Below are 20,676 nucleotides of genomic sequence, written 5' to 3'. Positions count from 1 at the left end.
CATTGTTCCACCGTCGTTGCTGGTGGAGATTTCAAAGAAAGATGTAAACCAAGCCTAATGGAAACTAATGCAAATTTGAATATGCTCGTGATTTTGATGCCAAAGTCCTGAAGAATGTTTTAGAGGGCCACCTGCAACAGTATGAAACTGGACATTTTCACAATGTACATTCACTCACACCAAATCGGCCTCTTCTCAGGCATTTTTCCGAGCTAACATTCAATTATTGTTTACGGAACAGTTGAAATTGCTATTTGTCCCTTACCCCTTCTCACTCTCCTACGATTTGATCCAAATTTCTCACATCAGATTTTGCGCTGAGAGGTGCTCGCAGAACAGAACTGAGACTCCAAGAACTGTGTGCTTGTTTTTATTCTCTGCTGAATTCCCAATGCCGGCACAGTGCCTAGTATGCAGCAGGTATTCTTTTTTTTTTTTGAGACAGAGTCTCACTGTGTTTCCCGGGCTAGAGTGAGTGCCATGGCGTCAGCCTAGCTCACAGCAACCTCAAACTCCTGGGCTCAAGCGATCCTCCTGCCTCAGCCTCCCGAGTAGCTGGGATTACAGGCATGCGCCACCATGCCCGGCTAATTTTTTCTATATATTTTTAGTTGTCCAATTAATTTCTTTCTATTTTTAGTAGAGATGGGGTCTCGCTCTTGCTCAGGCTGGTCTCCAACTCCTGAGCTCAAACAATCCGCCTGCCTCGGCCTCCCAGAGTGCTAGGATTACAGGCGTGAGCCACCGCGCCCAGCCCGCAGCAGGTATTCAATAAAGGCAGGCAGGCAACTGCTCCCCAGGTCTGGGAAGCAGACCTAAAGCAAGCTTGAAAAGGCTTTATCTCTTCTTTCTACTTAACTGAATTGGAGTTTCAAAAGAAATTTGGTGTAAAGTTGGGTTTTGTTTTTGTTTTGGTGGTAGTGGTGGGTGTGTATTAGCTGCAACCAGACCCACATATTCTCTCTCTCTCTCTTTTTTTGGTTATTGTTGAGACAAGATCTCACTCTGTTGCTCAGGCTGAAATGCAATGGTGTGATCACAGCTCATTGCAGTCTTGAACTCCTGGGGCTAAAGTGATCCTCCTGCCTCAGCTTCCTCAGTAGCTGGGACTACAGGCGTGACACGATGCCCAGCTAATTTAAAAAAATTTTTTGTTGAGATAGTGGTCTCTAACTCCTGGCCTCAAGCAATCCTCCTGCCTTGGCTTCCCAAAGTGTTGGGATTACAGGCATGAGCCACTGTGCCTGGCCCCACATATTCTCTCGAGGAGTCTAAGGATATGAAAGTAAGAGTGATCAGAATGTTTTGGGTAGGACTGTACGACCAACTTCTGAGTGACTAGATTGACGTGCATGCCTTCCCGGCCAGCAGAGGTTTTATGTTGGATTACAGTGTATTTGAGCAGATATCTAGACTCACCTTCATACAAGCCAGTAAGTTTCTGTGCGTCCGCCCCCTCACCTACACACTCCTCTGCAAGGAAACTAGAGAAAGCATTTTGTGGGGGATGTTTTGGAGCTAAAGACTTTCTTCTGGCTCAGAGCAAACTGTAATAAACTCTAGCAATAACTAGCTCGGGGAAGGGCAGGAAATGAGACATGTCCCCACCCCACCAGCTTTTGTTCAAAAAACTGGGTGACTTCACGACATGATTGTGTGTGCTGAGGAATGTACGTATTGAAGTAAAAGCTGCTCGTTGAGGCTTTTTTTTTTTTTTTTAAAGCAGGGATTATTAGACAAAGCTAAAACATTTCAGCAATTTCATTTCAAGGCCAACTCGTGTTTAAAAGTTGATTGGAAATTTCAGAATATCTCAGATATGAAGACCTAACACTGTTTTCTCTCATAACAAAATATTCGTTTATTTTTCTTGCTTGTCGCCACAGTCAACCCCCTTGTTTCCTTACTTGCACGCCACTACAGCATCCTTCTTCTTGCTCCGTCCCAGCTGTTCCCCCTCCCTATACCACTTTGTATACAGGCACTAAAACTGTCGGCCTGTTAACTACAACCGTGTCACCGCTCTATGCAGGCATCCGTGATCTCCCTACACACTCCAGCATCGCCCAGCTCAGTGAATCCTAATCTTGGGATGGCTGCAAGGCTGCAATCAGAATTACTTGGGGATGTGTTTATTTTAATATAGATTTCTGGGTCCTATCAGAGATCTAGCAACTCAAAATAATTTCCAGAGGCTGAGCTGAGAAAATAAGAAAAAAAAAATGCCTCTCTAGCTACTTCTGATCCAGAATAAGCAAGTATTTGGGAACCATGCACATTTCAGACCAACTTTCAAGGCTTTCCACCCAACGAACCCTCTCTTATTGGTCTTTTGCTATACCCTAGCTCTTACCCTTTAACTGACCCCAAGTTGCTTCTTGATGTCCGTTCCACGTACAACGTAATAAAACTTTGACTTTGCCACTCTCAAACTCCATGTTGGAATTGTCCTATATACATGATTCTTTTCTGTTGTTCTAAGTCACACTTCTCCTATTCTAACTATAGTTTTGGGAAATCTTCATGATTTAATTCCACCTACCAACTTAATCCTAGACTTTTCAATGTATTCTTTTGTCAGGGTAATGTCTCTCTCTTCAGGTGAATAGCACACCAGTGAAACAGAGTTAACCAAGGAAGAATAACAACAGATCCATCTTTCAATTTCCACTGGGGGGAAAAAAACCTTTTTGAAACTTCTGAGCAAAATACAAATATAGGGTAATCACTTGGTGATTCTGTGTACATGTTAATAAAATTTGTATGCCTTTTCTGTGATTATTACAAAATACAGACACAGTTGTTATTTTTTTATTTATTCTAATTTCATGCTATGCCTAATTATTTCATAGCAGTTCTTAGTGGGGAGAAAGATAAAATTAATTTGTGCAATGAGAGCATTTAGACACACTTTTGAGGACAGGGTGATAATCTCTTTAATCAGAGAACAAGAGTTTCCAACTATGAATACTTCCCTTTATGGTTATAGCACCTAAATTTTAGTTCCAGCTAAGGAATAAAATGTGGGAAGAATAATTGGAAAATAAATATTAATTTGAAGCTGAGCAAATCCAGGATTACTGCAAATCCAACATTTTCAGTACTGAACAATTTTTTAAAGTTAAATCCTTAAAAGTTAACAAGTACTCCTTAAAAAGTAAAGATTTCAAATTTCTATACATCTCATTCTTCCCAAAATTGAGTTTGGAGCCAGGTGCAGTGGGGTGCCCCTATAATCCCAGCCTGAGCAACATAGCAAGACCCCCATCTCAAAAGAAAAAAGATTGAGTCTGGAAGAGGTGTAACAAAGATGTAACACTACCAATTATTTATCAGGAGTTTACTAAACTTATCCTGGTATGGTAGTCCCAGATACTCAGGATGCTGAGATGGAAGATCTCTTGAGCCCAAGCGTTTGAGACCAGCCTGGGCAATATAGCAAGACCCTCTCTCTTTAAAAAAAGTGTTTACTAAACTTACACAAGAAAAAATTTTTCTGACAAAAAGCAATAAAAACTAGGAATAAGAAGAAACTTCAGGCCGGGCGCGGTGGCTCATGCCTGTAATCCTAGCACTCTGGGAGGCCGAGGCGGGTGGATTGTTTGAGCTCAGGAGTTCGAAACCAGCTTGAGCAAGAGCAAGACCCCGTCTCTACTAAAAAAATAGAAAGAAATTAGCTGGATAACTAAAAATATATAGAAAAAATTAGCCGGGCATGGTGGCGCATGCCTGTAGTCCCAGCTACTCGGGAGGTTGAGGCAGAAGGATTGCTTGAGCCCAGGAGTTTGAGGTTGCTGTGAGCTAGGCTGATGCCACGGCACTCACTCTAGCCCGGGCAACAGAGTGAGACTCGGTCTCAAAAAAAAAAAAAAAAAAGAAACTTCAGAAATTATAACACCTTTTCATCTTCTTTTCTTTATTCCACTCATGTTAAATTCAACCTCTGCTCAATTTGCCCCCTCTTCCATTAGCTCTTAAGGAGTCAGGCTCCTCTCATCTGTCACAGGCCAAACAAACTCTTGCCTTTTCTGAATTCCTAGAACATTTCCAGTTTGAAGCATATAACCTACTACTCTAAGACTGATCTCTAATTGCTTTATACAGGCAGTCAGTCCCTGGGTTATGGGCGAGATACGTTCTTGAGAACGTCTTTAAGTGTAATTTGGATGTAACTCTGATCTCTGATGAACAGCCTATATTCGGTAATAATAACAATGGCAATACTATAATGGCTCCTACGTGGTAATAATAATATAGTAGTGTAATAATAATAAAATACCCCTATACCATAAGTTACAAAAACTAATGTGCTCTTTTAATTCAAAGAGAACATAAAAACGAACTCATACAAGAAGTTTAGTTAGGAGATAGTAGAAACTTTTAAAAAGAATATTAAAGGTTAACACTCATTTTATGTTGCATCAATGCTAGGCTAATAGGAATGTTACACTTATATTGACCTCTAACCAAGTCAATAACCTTTCCATTTCAATAATTAATCCACTATGCTGTTTAGTAATAATTGATGCTTTCATCAGAACACTGCCTTTCACAAGTTCCATTATTCTCACTTATCCTTTATAATTCTTCTGAAAGTTGAGCGATTGGAGCCTAATGCTTTCCAAATGAATGATGGTGTCTGGCCTTTCTCCAAACGGACACTTCATTATTTCTACTTTCATTCCCATTGGAATCACCTTTCTCTTCGCTGCAGGATCATCTGGACTTGCAGTGGACTTTCACTTTGGAGGCATCGTCACAAGGGTAAACAGACTCACAACATCAAATCAAAAAGTTAAGATGAAAGTGATGCTTGTAAGTGACCATACGAACAATGAGACTAACCACGAGCGTAATGACGCTGCCCGTGAACTGCTTACACCATGCGGATTTGTTTATGTGCGCGCAAGTAACTAGTTCCTCAATTACTAATTTAGTTAATTAGAAATTATCCTTAAGGGGAGCCTTGGGAGCCCGTTGGTCAGTATGGAATGCCTAAGTCGGGTCATCTGTAATGTGGGGACTGCCCGTATACACCCATTTTATTTACGTTTCTGAACAGGAATCCTATTTCATATTCCTGGGAATCCCTCACAGCTCTGAAAACAGTGCTTAGTGAATGGAAGAGGTTTATAAATACTCTTGACTGTAATTTCATTACCTATTCTAACAGAGGTTAATTAGAAAATGGAATGGCACTCCTCCGGGACCCCTGTGTTTCAATAGTGGACAACACTGACAGTTACTCATTCAAAAAATGTTAAATGACCAAAAAATCCATTCCTTTAATGTCCAAACTAGGTCCTCTCTTCCAACACTGGTGCCCACTTACAGTAGTGGAGATAGAAGCAATGACCTTCGTGTAAAGAATTATCATTCTCTCACATTCTCTCATTTGGTATACATACTTAAAACGATTTTAAATACTCCTGATCAGGTGGCAAATGTGCTGTCATTTTCCATGTGTTTTTCCTGTCTCCTCACCAAGAGGAAAATCTCTTTGAGTGAAAGGAGATTCCATGGCATGCTGCTTAGCATTTCCCAAAGGTGTTCTGCACACAATGGACACTCAAATTTTTTTTATCAATATTTTCAAGAATATAAAATCTCATAGTATTTTCTTAAAAGGACTCTTTTGCAATGATTCCAAACATTTCTACCCACTCACAGATAAGGAAAAGCCCAACAAGTTTTTTAAAAGATTTGTATTATGTCATACAAACTGTCTTCATACACAAGTGCATTAAGTGAAAAATTTTTCTCTCCCCGCCCCCTCCCCAAAATCACAGTAGACCAATTCTTATTAATATACCACAATGTTAAAACATATGTCCCCTCTGAATTCTAAACAGCTAATTCTAGACAGTAACATCTGAATCTTATAATTTACTGATCTGGTATGGACATGAACAGTTCCAGTGCCTTTCAACTTGTCCCTGAATTTTTCTCTCTTCAAAGTTCCAGGCAGTAATTAATTTTAATGCCCTAAAATTGGATAAAGCTGATTATTTAGAGCTTATAAATTACCTGCACTATAGGATCACTAAGAACAGAGCTATGACTTATACACATTATACCTCTCAAACTACCTAGCACCATGAATAGAATTCTCAATACTAATTGATGGACCAATTAATCCAAGGATCTAATATATGACAGTGATAGTCTTAAAAACACGAATTTGTTAGTTTTCTTATGTACAATACAAATTCCCTTTTGTCTTGCAGATCTTTCTTTCTGGCGATGTTCTCCACTGCCTTGACTATTTTGAATAATGATACAGCTGTCGATTCCTTGCTTGATGCTAATAACAATTCCCTAAGTCATGAGTAATAAGAAGCTAAGGCATTAAACTAAAAAGCACTAAACTAGTTTAAATGTGGTGAAATATTGTCATGACCGAATTGTATTTCTTTTCTATTTTCATGCTTCAAAGTGCTATAGTTCCTGTGAGATTTTTGTCCTATACAGAATCAAATTCTGGGTTTTTCACTTGTGGATGGCTTGAGTACCATAAAACATACTGTATTTGGTAGCAAATATGTTTCCAAGAGTTTCAAAAGGGACTACTATCCAGAGCTAAAAAAGTTCCAACAGTGACTTTTCTTTAAATCTAGAACATTGACCATTAGTTTATAAAGAAAAGCACAACAACCCTGTCCTACTGTTTCTACTAAAAATGGAAAAAAGTTGAGCTGAGCACTTTTAAGGAGGTGCTACACAAAGTCATGTTAGAGTTTCAGGTGGATACCAACATTGCTTCAGTGACGCATAATATTCAACACATAAATGCTTTACCCTCAGTACTTCTGCATTTACTGTCCACACATAACGAGTTCAGATAAAAAATAGTTCTCATCTTAAAATAGAGAACTCACCACCAATATTTAAAGCAGTTTCTTCCTAGACTACAGTTTCCCAACTATGCACAGGAGCAAAGTGGTATCTCTTAGGCTAAATTTTGTCAAGGCTCAAACAACCCTGAGGTGAACTTAGTAAAGTCCTTGTAAAGAAATCTTCAGACAAGAAACTCAACCTATGTGAATTTTAAAGCTTCGAGATTGACTCATTAAACAGAAATACCACAGATTTTCGTAGAGCACTGAGTCTGGTGACTGACTGTATGAGGCACATACACAATTTTACTCAAACTCCTGATGTCTCTTCTGTATGGAAAATGCAGTTGGTCTGATGAAGGGCCTAAAAAACATTTTGCCAGGTATAGCTCTTCTAAAGAGTACAGGGAAGGTAAGGGAAAGCATGAGGAAGCAAGTAATGTAAATATATTGGTATGCGCATCAGTGGGGAAAAAATAAACCTGTACAAGGCAATGGCTGTCCCAACTGAGGATTTAGATTAAACGAATTTAGTAATACAGTAGTGATTCCCAAAATGTTTACCTTTGAAGGTTTTTTTTTTTTTTAAAGGCAGAACCCTGAAAGGAAGAGTAAAATAACTTCCCAGGAGAAACCTCCATTGCATTTCATATGCTTCTGTCTTCTCACTCATCCCAGCGCACGTGAGTCAAATGGGCACTTCTCAGAAAAGCCAAGCTTGTACTGGAAACCCTGTTCTGATCCCACCTTTTTCTAGCCAAGTCCTTGCAAACATACAGCCTGATTTCCCCAAATCTCATCACTCCATAATCTGCAATAGGAGTCAGCCCCCCAGCTATCTGCTGAGCTTTAGCACTGAGCTCTTTAGCCCTGATTTCCCTACACGATTTTTGTTCTGTCTCCAGGAAGCACAACGTGAATAAAAGACTGAGGTCCTTCTCTGGGATAGTCCCAGGAAAGTGAAGTTGAAGGATAATGCGGAGTGCAAAAAATTCCCCTCGTGAACTTAGTCAAACACACATCGTATACATATTCTCCCGGGTACAAACAATTTACATTAATATCAGCAATAGAACCCAAAACATTGGTAGACCAAATTCTAATGTGACAATTTAAAAGAAGATAGTGCTCCACCAGGTTAACAAATCAGAATTAATTGAGACAATACTTTAAATGCCACATCATTAAAAACTCCTAGTAGGCATGTCCCTCTTATCAGTTACTTTTAAAATAATGGTCATAACAGGAGAAAGAGCAAGCACCATGCTCACTACTGCAGGTTACTGGACTGCTCTGATTAAGCACTGCAGTTCACAGATAAACATTTCGTATCTTCCCTTCAAGTTACTGAATCTTTCTTCTTCCGGAATGGTGACTTTAGCCTCTTCCATACACTGTTTTTGGGCTTAGATTTTTTCTCTATGGCCAGTACTGCCTCCTTTTCTTTTCTACGTATCTCCCGGACAAGGGCATGGAAAACATCATCAATGTAGTAGCGGTATGCAGCAGATGTCTCAAAAAAGGGACAGCTGAATTCTCGGGCCAAAGCCAATCCTTCTTCCTTGGTGACCTTTAAAAGCATAAACATGAGAAAATTTATAGTGGTAACACTGAAAAACAATTACAACTTTCCAAAAAAGTGAATGAGCTACCTTAATAGAAAGAGAGCTCCTCAAGTGTGGAGGTGCTCAAATAGATAGCAGTGATTTTTGTAATTTTGGGAGGCTGGATTACATGACTTCTAATAGCAAATTAGTAGATACAGAGAAATTTTCAAGGTTAAAGAGAAGGTAATTTTTATTTTCTATTTTTTTTTTTTTTTGAGACAGAGTCTTACTCTGTTGCCCGGGCTGGAGTGCCATGGCGTCAACCTAGCTCACAGCAACCTCAAACTCCTGGGCTCAAGCAATCCTTCTGCCTCAGCCTCCCGAGTAGCTGGGACTACAGGTATGTGCCACCAGGCCCGGCTAATTTTTTTTTATATATATATATTTTTAGTTGTTCAGCTAATTTCTTTCTATTTTTAGTAGAGACGGGGTCTCACTCTTGCTCAGGCTGGTCTTGAACTCCTAAGCTCAAACGATCCACCCGCCTCGGCCTCCCAGAGTGCTAGGATTATAGGCATGAGCTACCGCGCCCGGCCTTATTTTCTGTTTTGAGACAAAAGAATCTGTAAACCAAGAAACAACGACTAATCCCACAAGATGATAGGTGGCATTTTCTTCTCTATCCTCACCTGTCTTAGCTCTTTTAGGTCAGACTTGTTTCCCACAAGAACCACAGGTGTATCATCAGTACGTCGAACTCGATAAATAAGCTGTTTAAACTCACGAACTTCATGGAAACTTCGACGATCAGTGATAGAATAACAGATGATAAACCCTTCTCCTGCCCTCATATACTGGTCCCGCATGGCTGTAAACTCTGCCTAGAGGGATACAAGAGTCATTAATGTATTGATGCAACCTAGAACTACACACACGTTAGCTATTTATTTCAGATCAAAGAAGAGGCATGTCGATTACCTGCTATCCTGAGTCAGAGTGCATGAAAAATTAAGAGAGAGAAACTAGTGATCTTCTCTGCAGAACCCTTCCCCTCCCCTTTACTAGAGTAAAAAAACTTTTACTCATAACATTCTGGGATTTAATACCTGTCCAGCTGTATCCAAAATGTCCAGATTGGCAGGCTCATCATCGATACGGATCCGGATCTTATAAGCATCTTCTACAGGAGAGAAGAAAAGTGTACCATAAACTCATAAATGCAGGAAGAAATACCTATTGAAAAACTCATCTTATGGAGAAATAGAGTCCACCCAAGTTTAAGAATTCAAATTTTCTTAGGAAGTATGCTAAATCATTTTAGACATATAAACTGAGTCTTGAACTACAGTTTTTTTCAGATAAGTGACGTTGTAGTTTATTCATAGCTTATGTTTAGAAGAATTCATCTACAATTCTGAGCTAAAACAAGATTCTGAGAGGTCTTTTTAAAAAATATTAGCTCAGGCCGGGCGCGGTGGCTCACGCCTGTAATCCTAGCTCTCTGGGAGGCCGAGGTGGGCAGATTGTTTGAGCTCAGGAGTTCGAAACCAGCCTGAGCAAGAGCGAGACCCCGTCTCTACTAAAAATAGAAAGGAAATTAATTGGACAACTAAAAATATATAGAAAAAATTAGCCGGGCATGGTGGCGCATGCCTGTAGTCCCAGCTACTTGGGAGGCTGAGGCAGTAGGATCGCTTGAGCCCAGGAGTGTGAGGTTGCTGTGAGCTAGGCTGACGCCACGGCACTCACTCTAGCCCAGGCAAAAAAAGAGTGAGACTCTGTCTCAAAAAAAAAAAAAAAAAAAAAAAAAATATTAGCTCAGAAAAGTAATTTTACCATTTATTAAACAGTTACTACCTGCCAGACATTATACTAAGTATTAATAATTTATATACATTAATTCACTTAGTAGTCACAATAATCCGATGCAATATTATCTCCATTTTACAGATGAAGAAAATTAAACTCTAAAACATTAATGTCTTCTCTAAATTGCAATTAATTAGTGATAGAATCAAGATTAAAACTCAAGGCTAGGCCAGGGGCAGTGGTTCACACCTATTATCCTAACACTTTGGGAGGCTGAGGCAGGAGGATCTCTTGAGGCCAGGAGTTTGAGACTAAACTGAGCAATAGCAAGACCCCGTCTCTACTAAAAACAGAAAAATTAGCCGGGTGTGGTAGGGGGGCACCCATAGTCACAGCTACTCGGCAGGGGGATCGTTGAGCCCAGGAGTCTGATGTTGCAGTGAGCTATGATAACACCACTGCACTCTAGCCCAGGCAACAGAGCAAGACCCTGTCTCAAAAAAAAAACCCACAAAAACCAAAAAACCCCATAAAGAAAACCTAAAACAGGGTTGCTGGACCCAAAAGCCTTATGTACTTAACCATATGCTATAGTTCCATTAAAATGTAATACTATAGAAAAAAGAAAAACCATGATTTACTTTACTATTTTCTAAATAATCCGTATTGTCATAATTTCTCCTTTATGAAAGCAAATTTATTTTATGTATATTACTAGAGTAACCTTGGAAAATAACAGAAAAAGAAAAAAGAAAAAACCCACTCAATATTTCTATCACTCAAAAACTGCTGCTTGTATCTCAATATATTTCCTTTTAACATTTTTTCTTGAATTCTTGCTTCTGACTCTTCCTCAAAGATAAGAGCCCACTAAATCAATGTTTCTCAAACTAGAGGTCATGATCCATTAGGATTTGTGTTGTGAAATCAGTTTAAGTGGTTGGGACCAGCCTTAAAATAAACAAGCAGAAACCTAAATGAAAATAGAAACTACCAGAGTATGCCAGATGTAAACTGTAGTAAATACAGTTTCATGAATTTTAGCTACACATACATATGTGCTTTTGTGTATAATTTATACATGCATACACACATAACTTTTTATACTGTTTACAGTGTAAAATTTTTTCTTAGAATTTGAAAAGTTTGGAAACAAATGCACAAAATTGTAAACTCAATAGCAGCAGACACTGTATTTTTTCGCTCATCACTGTACCCTAAAACTTACTGCTAACAGGAACGCAAGAGAACTTATGAGTACTCGCTGTTGAATCAGACAATATTGTCAGGAGAGTAGATAGTTGGGGAAAAAAATGATTGATTAAAAAAAGTAACTCTCACCAGGGACAGCTATTTTAGTTTTACTTTAAAGAAAGGAAAAGATGTTTCTGGAGTTCTCCAGTAAATTATCCTAAGCCCCAAACCAATTTTATTCCTAGAACTCTCACCACCATAGTCTGAATCCCTAAACAATGTTCCAAATTTTATATAGTACATGAAAAAAAACAAGAACTATTTCTATTTTTCCCGGTCCCTGGAATCATCTACTGTATAAAATGACCACATCCAAAGTTGGGCTACCACAGAACACTCATTGGCTTTGTGGAAAACAGAGCAGCAGGGGCCTGACCCAACAGAAATCCTTCCTAGAGACCTAGAATCATGGCAAAAGGTGTCACATACTGAAAATAACAGTAGTATGGCAGACTTTCTGTGCCCTTCCCCATCCCCATCCCCATCCCCATCTTCTTTTTCTTTTTCTTTTGGAGGCAGGGTCTCGCTCAGTGCCTGGGCTACAGTGTAGTATCATCATCACAGCTCACTGCAACCTCAAACTCCTGGGCTCAAGCAATCCTCCTGCCTCAGCCTCCCAAGTAGCTGCGACTACAGGTGCATACCACCATGTCTAGCTAATTTTTTAATTTCTTAGTAGAGACAGGGTCTTCCTATATTGCCCAGGCTGGTCTTGAACTCCTAGCCTCGAGCCATCCTCCTGACTTGGCCTCCCAAAGTGCTGGGAGTGTGAGCCACTGTGCCGCCTCCATTTTTCTATTAGGATATAACCTCTTAAAATCAAATCTGCTTCCTTATTCTTTAGGAATGACAGGAATGCTCTCAGTCTTTGCAGAGAATAGCAGTTAAAAGAATAAAAAGGCAAAGCAAACAAAATGACTTTTTTACTCTACTAGCATTCTGCCAACAAGAGTTAAGGAGTATAGAAGACATGGAAGAAGACATCATTATATAATGAACTTCCAGTATAAGGAAGTAAATGAAGGCCTTTGAGTGGAAGAAGTCCAGGCTCTGCATGTCTGGGTTGTAAGAGTTCAGCAGGCTGGCTCTACTTGTTTTTCTGCTTCCTTTTGTGGAAGTTCAAACCAGCTGACTCATAGTTCCAGAGACAGTCTCGAGTCAGACCCTCAGAGAAGTGACAGCAAGAAAAGCCTTCGTAAGTGGCCTTTAAGTTTTTCCTTTAATCTGGCAATACAGTATACCAACCATAAAAAAATACAACAAAGAAAGTTGTCCCATAAATGTTCAATACAAGACAGAGACTAAAGATGGCTTCTGTACATATAAAGTGTGGAAAAAGGAAATATTCAGTTGTTTACCAACTGCTATGAGATTCTAGCTTCTAAATTAATCTGAATCAGATTCAAGAAAGGGCTCAAAATATAAACAATTAGAAACTGTTTTTTAAAATTGACATTCACCAAGATAATTTTACGGAGTGCGTTTGGAAACCTAAGTGATGATCTGACTTACCAATGGTGGGGTCATGATCTTCTGGGAATCGGTGGCTGATGAACTGCATGGTCATGGCTTCAAGCAAGAAATGAAAGTTAAAATCCTGAGGAAGGTGACCCACAGAAAGAATCCTAAGTATCAACATTGCGCAACAGCCAGTATCCCATCTGGTTTGGGTAGGGGTCATTTATTTTAAGTATTTTTCCTCCTCACTTCTTGTCAAATGGAAAATGTCACCTACCACTCTTCCCCACACCACCAGCACCCAGCATCACTAGTTTGTATTCCCGTGAGAGCCCCGCGGGGCTGCTACAGCAGCTACCAACTGGGCGAGTTCCAGAATCCATTGTCCTCTTGGGGAACTTTGGGCTGCCTGAGTAAAAGCCACCTAGAAAGGAAGGAGGAAATATTTAATCCAGGATGGAGACACCGTGACGACAGTATAGAGCCACTGACTTACCTTGCAATACACACTCCGGCCTATCCCTCTGGCTCACTACTGTGCCCTTTCCGGCAGCTCTAAGAAACCCCACATCCTCACGCTGACTGAACTGGGCAGTTCAGTCCCCACACATCACAGATTTTCCAACTTACGACTTTTACCAAAAAGAAAAATATACAAAGAAATTGAGAATTTCTTTTCAGACAGGGGTACCGGCACAGTAAAGAGCAGCCGATTGAGGAACTGAAGTTTGGGGACCTACGGGAAGCTGCCCCTTGGGCCGCCGAAGTCCTCTCACGTCCGCCGTACCCCTGAGGTCCCACCCCTCCCCATTCTCCTCTGAGACCCCTCCCGCCCCCAGCCGCTCCTCCGCCCGCCATCATGCCTCACAAGCTGATGCCCTGCCGCTCGTACCCGTCAGGACAGGAAGGCCACCGCCTGTCCGATGATCGCCCACTTTGTCTTCCTTCACTGGCGGCGAGGCTCCAGCTCTGACCTGTGACCCCTCCCGCGGCCGAGTAAGATGGCGCCACTGGCGCCCGCATCCGACCGGAGGGGCGGAGCCGCCAGTGACGCCCATGGCCGGCCCCGCCCTCTCCGGGCCGGACACCTCCTCTTCCAGGTCCCCAAACCGAATCATGCAACTCTCCGCCGAAGGCCCTCCCTCTGGTCACGTACCATACTTAAGGTATGCACTCACATACGAGGGTGTTAAGTCATGAGTAGAAAGTAAATTATTTTGACAAAAGTCGAGAGAAAGGAGTGTAAGACACGCGGTGAACTCTAAAGTGAGTAACTTACTCAGGGATGTTTGCTGCTTGTGAAAACAAAAAAAATTTGGCCCAATAATGCAGAAACAGTGAATGAGGAAAGGGTCACACCCCCCTCCATCCCCCTAAAACACAGGACTGAGATCAAGTTTACCAAAGATGACTGCTTTGGAGCAGAAAAAGCACTTTCCCAAAAGAGCACCTACATTGACTTGGGCTCCCAAAATCAAGATTAATTCTCAAAGACAGATGTTTACAACACTCGAGTTATCCTAGCGTTTCGGATGTATTTTAAAGATATATTACATATACAAAAATCAGGTTTTTTGTTTTAAACAAATGTATTATTATTCTCCGGCAGCGAAAGGTAAAACTTAAGAGCTTATAAGTGGCCTTGAATTAAATACAGCAATAACTGAAGGCACTATAATCGTATTTGCCTCTATTTAGGTAGCACACGTACTAGGAATGAACTTTATCCTAGAAAATTTTTCTGATGCAACCTCTGCCCACCACTCTTCCTTTTTAAGAATGTCTTTCCATGAATAGCTTATATTTCCTTTAAAATTTGTTTCATTCACCCTGAAAGACTAAAATATGAAAATGGAAAATATCCAGCATAATGATCTTCAGAATTTTCATCTGGACTTTAAGGGTATACTTTGCAATGATAAAACTCTTGGAACTATATGCAAACTTTGGGGTCTGTATGTAATTTTTCTGCTGTTATAATTGCATTATGCAGATGGGTTGTGGAAGAAAAAGAGAAACCACAAACAGAATATTTATACATTTATTTATAATGAAATTATGGTCTACATATTTACAACATATAGGAAACCAGAGGATAAGTTTATACAAAGCCAGCCTGCAAAGTATTCAAATGTGCAAAAATGACAGTTCAGTATCTCAAACTACTCTTGGTTCAGCAGACTAGCTCCTTCACTTTCACACATCAATATTTGATACAAAAAGTTCTTTTGGCAAAACCTGTAATGCCAAGAAAAAGGAGAAGTTGCAATTTCAGTCACTAAGTCCACCATCCTATTGCAAGTGGTCAGATCTCTTGTTTTAGCTGCAACCAGTTCTGAGAGAAACAGACCACTGTGTTTCATTTCTGTGATGAGTTCTGACCAGTTTTAGTCAAGTAGTTTTCTCTGACCCAGCTGAAGACAAGGAGCTTAGAAGGGCAATAAAAACAGCAATGGCTATCTGAGACAAATGTTCCTGAAGGTGCCAGCTTTGGATCATCCCAATAAAAAAAAAAAACACACATTGAAAAATAACTTCATTTTCCTATCCCAGATCCAGCTATAACCAAGTTTTAAGTTAGTAAAATGGCATATTCCAAAACAGAAAGAATCCAAAAATGAAATAGGGATAAGAATCTCTTAGAATTAAGTACTGAAAAGAAAGGATAGTCTTAAAATCATTTCCCCACTAATAAATAGTAAGGCTTTGTCTGTAACCAGTTATTATCAAAATTGACCAAACAGTAGTAAAATACAAATAAAACTTTCTTTACGTCAGAGTTGGGGCAGGTCATTTGGAAAAGGCTGGATCAGGTAAAATGTATACGGAAATGACCTTGTTAGGATGCTTTGTTGGACAAGCACATTTCACCAACTGTTAAAAAGCTTCTGAGACAAATTTGTGATTCTAAGTAAATTTTGACAGATGCTATGCCACTGCAGAAATAAGGATGTTTTAAAAAGAATGGAACCCCTTTAATTAAGAAAGGGACACTGCATCTCTAACTTCTGCACAGGTCCAAGATGGTTCCCAGTACAGGCCCCAGAGTCTTGTTAAATCAAATGCATGCATTATTGCTACGAAGAGTCATCGAAGGTCAAAACTCTGTTCCACTGTTTCCTAGGGGGCCATCCAGAAGGGCATCTGTTGTTTAGCTCGTGGTTGTGATGAAGGGTACTGATATCCCAAACTCCAGCCCTGTGGAAAACTACTTGCATTTTTATGACCTCCATGTTCCTCCTCTTCATCAGATGAATCTGCAGCATAAGCCACCAAGCCAAATCCCTTCTCTGTAGTTTTCATCTTCTTAGCTGGATAATCTAGAATAGAGAAAAACAACCCCAACCCCATTCCCCACAAGAAAAAAAAAAAAAAAAAAAAAAATACCATAAATTCGTTAATAAAAAAAAGATGTTAATTGTAAGTGGTTAGTTGGACACCATTTTGAGGTCACAGGGTCAGTGGTCACCCAAAAACGTTGAAGATCACACGAAAAACAGCACCAGCATCAGCAAATGTGAATCCACCAGAACCATGTAAGAAAACAGACAAAGAAAAAAGAAACACAAAAAAAAGAAAAAAAAAGAAAAAAAAAAGGAAAGTTAGCAAGTGAGTCTGAGGGCTGATATTTCACCTTTTAAAGAGTTAAAAGAAAAGAAGTTAAGAAAAGAAAAATATGTATTTTCTTCTGTTTATTTTTATTCTGACTATAGGCAAAGAGCAAAAATGATCCCATGTACCTCTATAGAATATAGAGTTCTGGGATGCTAAAAAGCAACATTTTTCAAAACAGCCACAGGCTGACCATTACAGACAAACAGAACTATGAGGGGAGATGTGGCTGAGCTCCCAATACAAAGAAGATTCAATCTTTAAGTCTGTATCAGACTACCTCTAGGTATTCAGAAAACACAGGCAATAGAATTTTAAAATGACCTACCAACACTAGTATTTCCTACGGTTTTAATGTCACTTGATGCTACGTATAAAATATAAGTTGACTGACTCTTTTCTTTTCTAGACACGCTGGTTGAAAATAAAAGGCTGTCCGTATAAATAAAAATATTCTCATTAGCCAGTAGATTATACAGGTTGGATAAAACACCTGAATGAACATCAGGTTAGAAAACTAACAGCTTTGGACCAGTCTTAGTCATTCCCCTGTTCCCCCAGCTACACCTGACTTACCATGGCTCCCTGTTAAGGTCCCAGACCCATTCCTTTCATCAGACTCTGTTTTTAATCCAGTCACTGGAAAGGCTGGTGGAGGCATCAACTGCCTTTTGAAAGAAAAAAGGAAATTTTCTTTCAGACACATTCAATTTTTAATTTATCCAGTATATAAGTGGAATAATAAAGTCTGCAGGTAATCCTTCAAGTTCATTTTAACCATTTATTTCAACTCTTTCCACTTTTGCTGCCATCCCCTTCAAACTATTATCAAATAGCATACATTATCAAGTATGAGGCCCGTCCTCATAGCAATGCCACGCCAAAAATAGAACAAACTGTTGTAGGAAGAACCTAGCTGCCTCTTATGAAGGCTAATATAATAACATTGAAAAATAGCTTGAATGTGTAACACTTCTGTTACTGCCTACCCCTAGGAAAATGGCCAAGATACAGACCATAAAGTAAAGGAAGATGTTTGAATAAGTAATTACGCAAAGCTGAGTATAACTGCTTCCAGGATTGTGAAAGGCGTAATATATTTTCCATTACTGTGTCAATTACAACAAACAGGAGCTCATTTGATTCAAAGACTTCATTTCAGTTTCGGAATACCGAAGCTCAAAGCAATGATCGTTGCTCTCATGAATGGTGGAAACAAATGACATCCGAATATACTCATATAATTGTTACAAATATCTTACCTGTCCCTCTCTCGCTCTTTGCCTGAGGAACTTGCCGGCTTCGATCCTGCACCTTCAATCTCATTCTGACTGGAGAAGCCTGTACCTAAATTAGTCATATGAATGGGTCCATGCTATGAGCAGAAAAATACAGTGGCATTAGCAAATCTACAACTGCTGTATTGACTTTAGCTCCTTAATGTAACTGTCAAGTGCCTCATCTTTCTGATAAATTGCAATAAATTAAACTGCACTACATAGCTCTTTGGGATGTGCAATATAACTGTAGTCAAAAGTAGGGTTTTTTTATATTTTTTTTCTCTGTAGGACTCGGTCAGAGATTATAATTCATTATGCTATGTCCACCTATGTTTTCAACTGACTGCCCATAGCTCAAATAGTTTGTATAAACCAAATTATAAACTGTAAAAATGCTACGGTTTAAAGAATGCTTCCAGGATTCTGGCAAATTGTAAAGTTGTTTCTCCTGATAAAATTGCACCCAACTACAACTTTTAATAATCTTTTAACTTCAGTAAACGACTATGTCTACAATTATGTGTATTCACAGAATCACTCCATTTCTAGCAGTCTTGTGGGGGGAGGGCTAGAGAAAGAAATCACCCTCTTTGCTAAAAAGAGATTAGCAAATTGAAAACCATAATTTTAAATACAAACCACATACTGGTAGTTTGAAAGCTTTGGGTGAGATGTGTAGGGGAGTAAGAACTATCAGAGGTTTTCAAGAGTCTGTTGAATAGGATAAAAAACCTAACCTAAATGGGTTCCAAAAAGCAGAAATCGTAGTACTGGGAGGACAGTTGATATAGATGTGAATTTATCTTTCTTTAAAGGGAGAATACAGTAGGAGAATAAGATGAGGAAATGAAGACAGGATATTTTATTTAACCTGGTATCCAAGAAGTCCAGATTCCCGTTCATCTGGTAGCTCCTCTGTGAATCGCCTCTTCTGTGCCTGGGGCTGAGCTGAGAGTGGGGGCTGGGGCTGGGGCTGGGGGCCAGCAGGCAAGGCAGTTTTGACGGGAGCAGCAGGAATAAAAGGACCACTCATCGGACTCTGGGACCAAAACAAACCAAGGAAGAAAAAGTGTGAGAATGCCCAATGAGTAAGTAAACAATGATTAGGAAATATTTTAATGATCAATATGTATCACATGACTCTTTCATCTTCAGGTCCTTAGTTTCCTTCATGTGTAATTTGGTAACAGTATCACCTAGTCTTCCCATCTTTATCCTAGAGAAATATTAAATTGACAATCTATATACAGTGCTTTGAACTCTCAGGAAAAATCTGTTGAGCATTTGGGCTATTAGGAGCAAACATGACTATTAACGAACAGTAACAACAACTCCAGCCACTCATTTACAGTTCAGAAGTCATCGAGCAAGAGCTTTCTCTTATTTAAAGCCCTATAATCAATGTAATTCATTCTTTCTGTATCTTTTTTTTTTTTTTTTTTTTTTTTTTGAGACAGAGTCTCGCTTTGTTGCCCGGGCTAGAGTGAGTGCCGTGGCATCAGCCTAGCTCACAGCAACCTCAAACTCCTGGGCTCAAGCGATCCTTCTGCCTCAGCCTCCTGAGTAGCTGGGACTACAGGCATGCACCACCATGCCCGGCTAATTTTTTCTCTATGTATTTTTAGTTGTCCAGATCATTTCTTTCTATTTTTTAGGAGAGATGGGGTCTCGCTCTTGCTTAGGCTGGTCGCGAACTCCTGACCTTGAGCAATCCACCTGCCTCGGCCTCCCAGAGTGCTAGGATTACAGGCGTGAGCCACCGCACCTGGCCTTCTGTATCTTAAATACTGTTAATGTTGTGGCAAAGGTGACTTCATCTACCACTTTTATGGTTATTAGTATTTTGCTATGTCAAGAGTCTAATGTTTGAAGATGCCGTTCCAAAAAGGAATAAAGGGGCGATCAAAAGACAGTATGTATCAGAGAAAAATAAGCATGTCTAAATGGAAAACTCTATTATTACTATAGTAATACACTGCTTAACGACAGGGATACATTCTAAGAAATGCAGTGAGGCAATTTCATCACTATGTGAAGATCACAGAGTATATTTACACAAACTTAGGTGGTGTAGCCTGCTACACATGTAAGCTATATGATACAGCCTATTGCTCCTGGTTACAAACCTGTACAGCCTGTCACTGTACTGAATACTGTAGGCAACTGTAACACAGTGGTAAATATTTGCGTATCCAAACATATCTAAACTAAGTATAGTAAAAATACGGCATTATAATTATCATCTTATTTTTTTGAGACAGTCTTGCTCTGTCATTCAGGCTGGAGTGCAGTAGCCGGGTCATAGCTCACTGTAACTTTGAATTCCTGCGCCCAAGCGATCCTCCTGCCTCAACCTCCCCAGTAGCTGGGACTACAGGTGCACATTACCATGCCTGGCTAACTTTTAAAACATTTTTTGTAGAAACAGGGTCTCGCTATCTTGCCCAGGCTGGTCTTGAACTCCTGGCCTAAAGTGATCCTCCTGCCTCAGCCTCCCAAAGTGCTGGGATTACAGACCCGAGACACGGTGACCAGCCAATCATACGGAACAGACCACCACTGTGTATGTGGTCTATCACTGACAGAAATATTGTTATGTGGTACATGACTGCATTAATGATAACAAACAGCTAGCATTTATTGACTGCTTAGATCATCTTACTTAATCCTTGCAACCCTTTGAGATTTTTATCATTGCGACCATTCTGTATCTAAGGAAAACCAAAGCCTAGACAGATCAAGTTATTTCCCAAGATCACATTGATCAAAAATGGGAAAGCAGGCGGGGCGCGATGGCTCATGCCTGTAATCCTAGCACTCTGGGAGGCCGAGGCGGGTGGATCGTTCTGAGCTCAGGAGTTCGAGACCAGCCTGAGCAAG

At 39.9% G+C, this 20,676-nt stretch overlaps 2 protein-coding genes across 5 annotated transcripts in view; both read right to left on the bottom strand.

Annotated features, from left to right (window-relative positions):
- Positions 1 to 7,868: 7,868 nt before the first annotated feature.
- RIT1 (Ras-like without CAAX 1) lies at positions 7,869 to 13,901 on the bottom strand. 3 transcript variants are annotated; one of them, XM_012658929.1, is made up of 6 exons: positions 13,797 to 13,901; positions 13,182 to 13,328; positions 12,959 to 13,015; positions 9,490 to 9,563; positions 9,073 to 9,264; positions 7,869 to 8,406 (listed from the first exon to the last, which is right to left on the bottom strand). In XM_012658929.1, exons 2-6 carry the CDS (start codon positions 13,285 to 13,287, stop codon positions 8,176 to 8,178), a joined length of 660 nt encoding a protein of 219 aa, XP_012514383.1. In that variant the 5' UTR covers positions 13,288 to 13,328; positions 13,797 to 13,901; the 3' UTR covers positions 7,869 to 8,175. The 3 variants fall into 3 exon arrangements, with proteins under 3 accessions (XP_012514383.1, XP_012514384.1, XP_012514382.1); XM_012658930.1 differs by lacking the exon at positions 13,797 to 13,901 and having other exon boundaries at positions 7,872 to 8,406; positions 12,959 to 13,043; positions 13,182 to 13,230; XM_012658928.1 differs by lacking the exons at positions 13,182 to 13,328; positions 13,797 to 13,901 and having other exon boundaries at positions 7,872 to 8,406; positions 12,959 to 13,159.
- A 1,028-nt stretch (positions 13,902 to 14,929) lies between these two features.
- KIAA0907 (KIAA0907 ortholog) overlaps positions 14,930 to 20,676 on the bottom strand; it is a 16,971-nt gene continuing 11,224 nt past the window's right edge. Inside the window, exons 11-14 of one of the 2 annotated variants that reach the window (XM_012658915.1) lie at positions 18,668 to 18,835; positions 17,779 to 17,891; positions 17,093 to 17,184; positions 14,930 to 16,224 (exon numbers count right to left, since the gene is read on the bottom strand). In XM_012658915.1, coding sequence (XP_012514369.1) covers positions 16,025 to 16,224; positions 17,093 to 17,184; positions 17,779 to 17,891; positions 18,668 to 18,835 — 573 coding nt within the window. In that variant the 3' untranslated portion in view covers positions 14,930 to 16,024. Of the gene's footprint in view, positions 16,225 to 17,092; positions 17,185 to 17,232; positions 17,892 to 18,667; positions 18,836 to 20,676 lie in introns of those variants that run through there. The other variant, XM_012658916.1, reaches the window with a different exon arrangement.

This window comes from Propithecus coquereli, unplaced genomic scaffold (assembly GCF_000956105.1).
Source record: "Propithecus coquereli isolate 6110/MARCELLA unplaced genomic scaffold, Pcoq_1.0 Scaffold59, whole genome shotgun sequence".
NCBI lineage: Eukaryota > Metazoa > Chordata > Mammalia > Primates > Indriidae > Propithecus > Propithecus coquereli.
The sequence above is the reverse complement of the archived record's forward strand: the minus strand, read 5'-3'. Positions and strand labels throughout refer to the sequence as shown.

Coding starts and splice junctions, on each gene's coding strand:
- RIT1 (XM_012658928.1), bottom strand. CDS start 13,127: ATGACCCCTACCCAAACCAGATGGGATACTGGCTGTTGCGCAATGTTG. Junction 9,564..12,958: donor AGATCATGACCCCACCATTG/GTAAGTCAGATC, acceptor TCTCTCCTGTAG/AAGATGCTTATAAGATCCGG. Junction 8,407..9,072: donor ACCTAAAAGAGCTAAGACAG/GTGAGGATAGAG, acceptor ATGCTTTTAAAG/GTCACCAAGGAAGAAGGATT.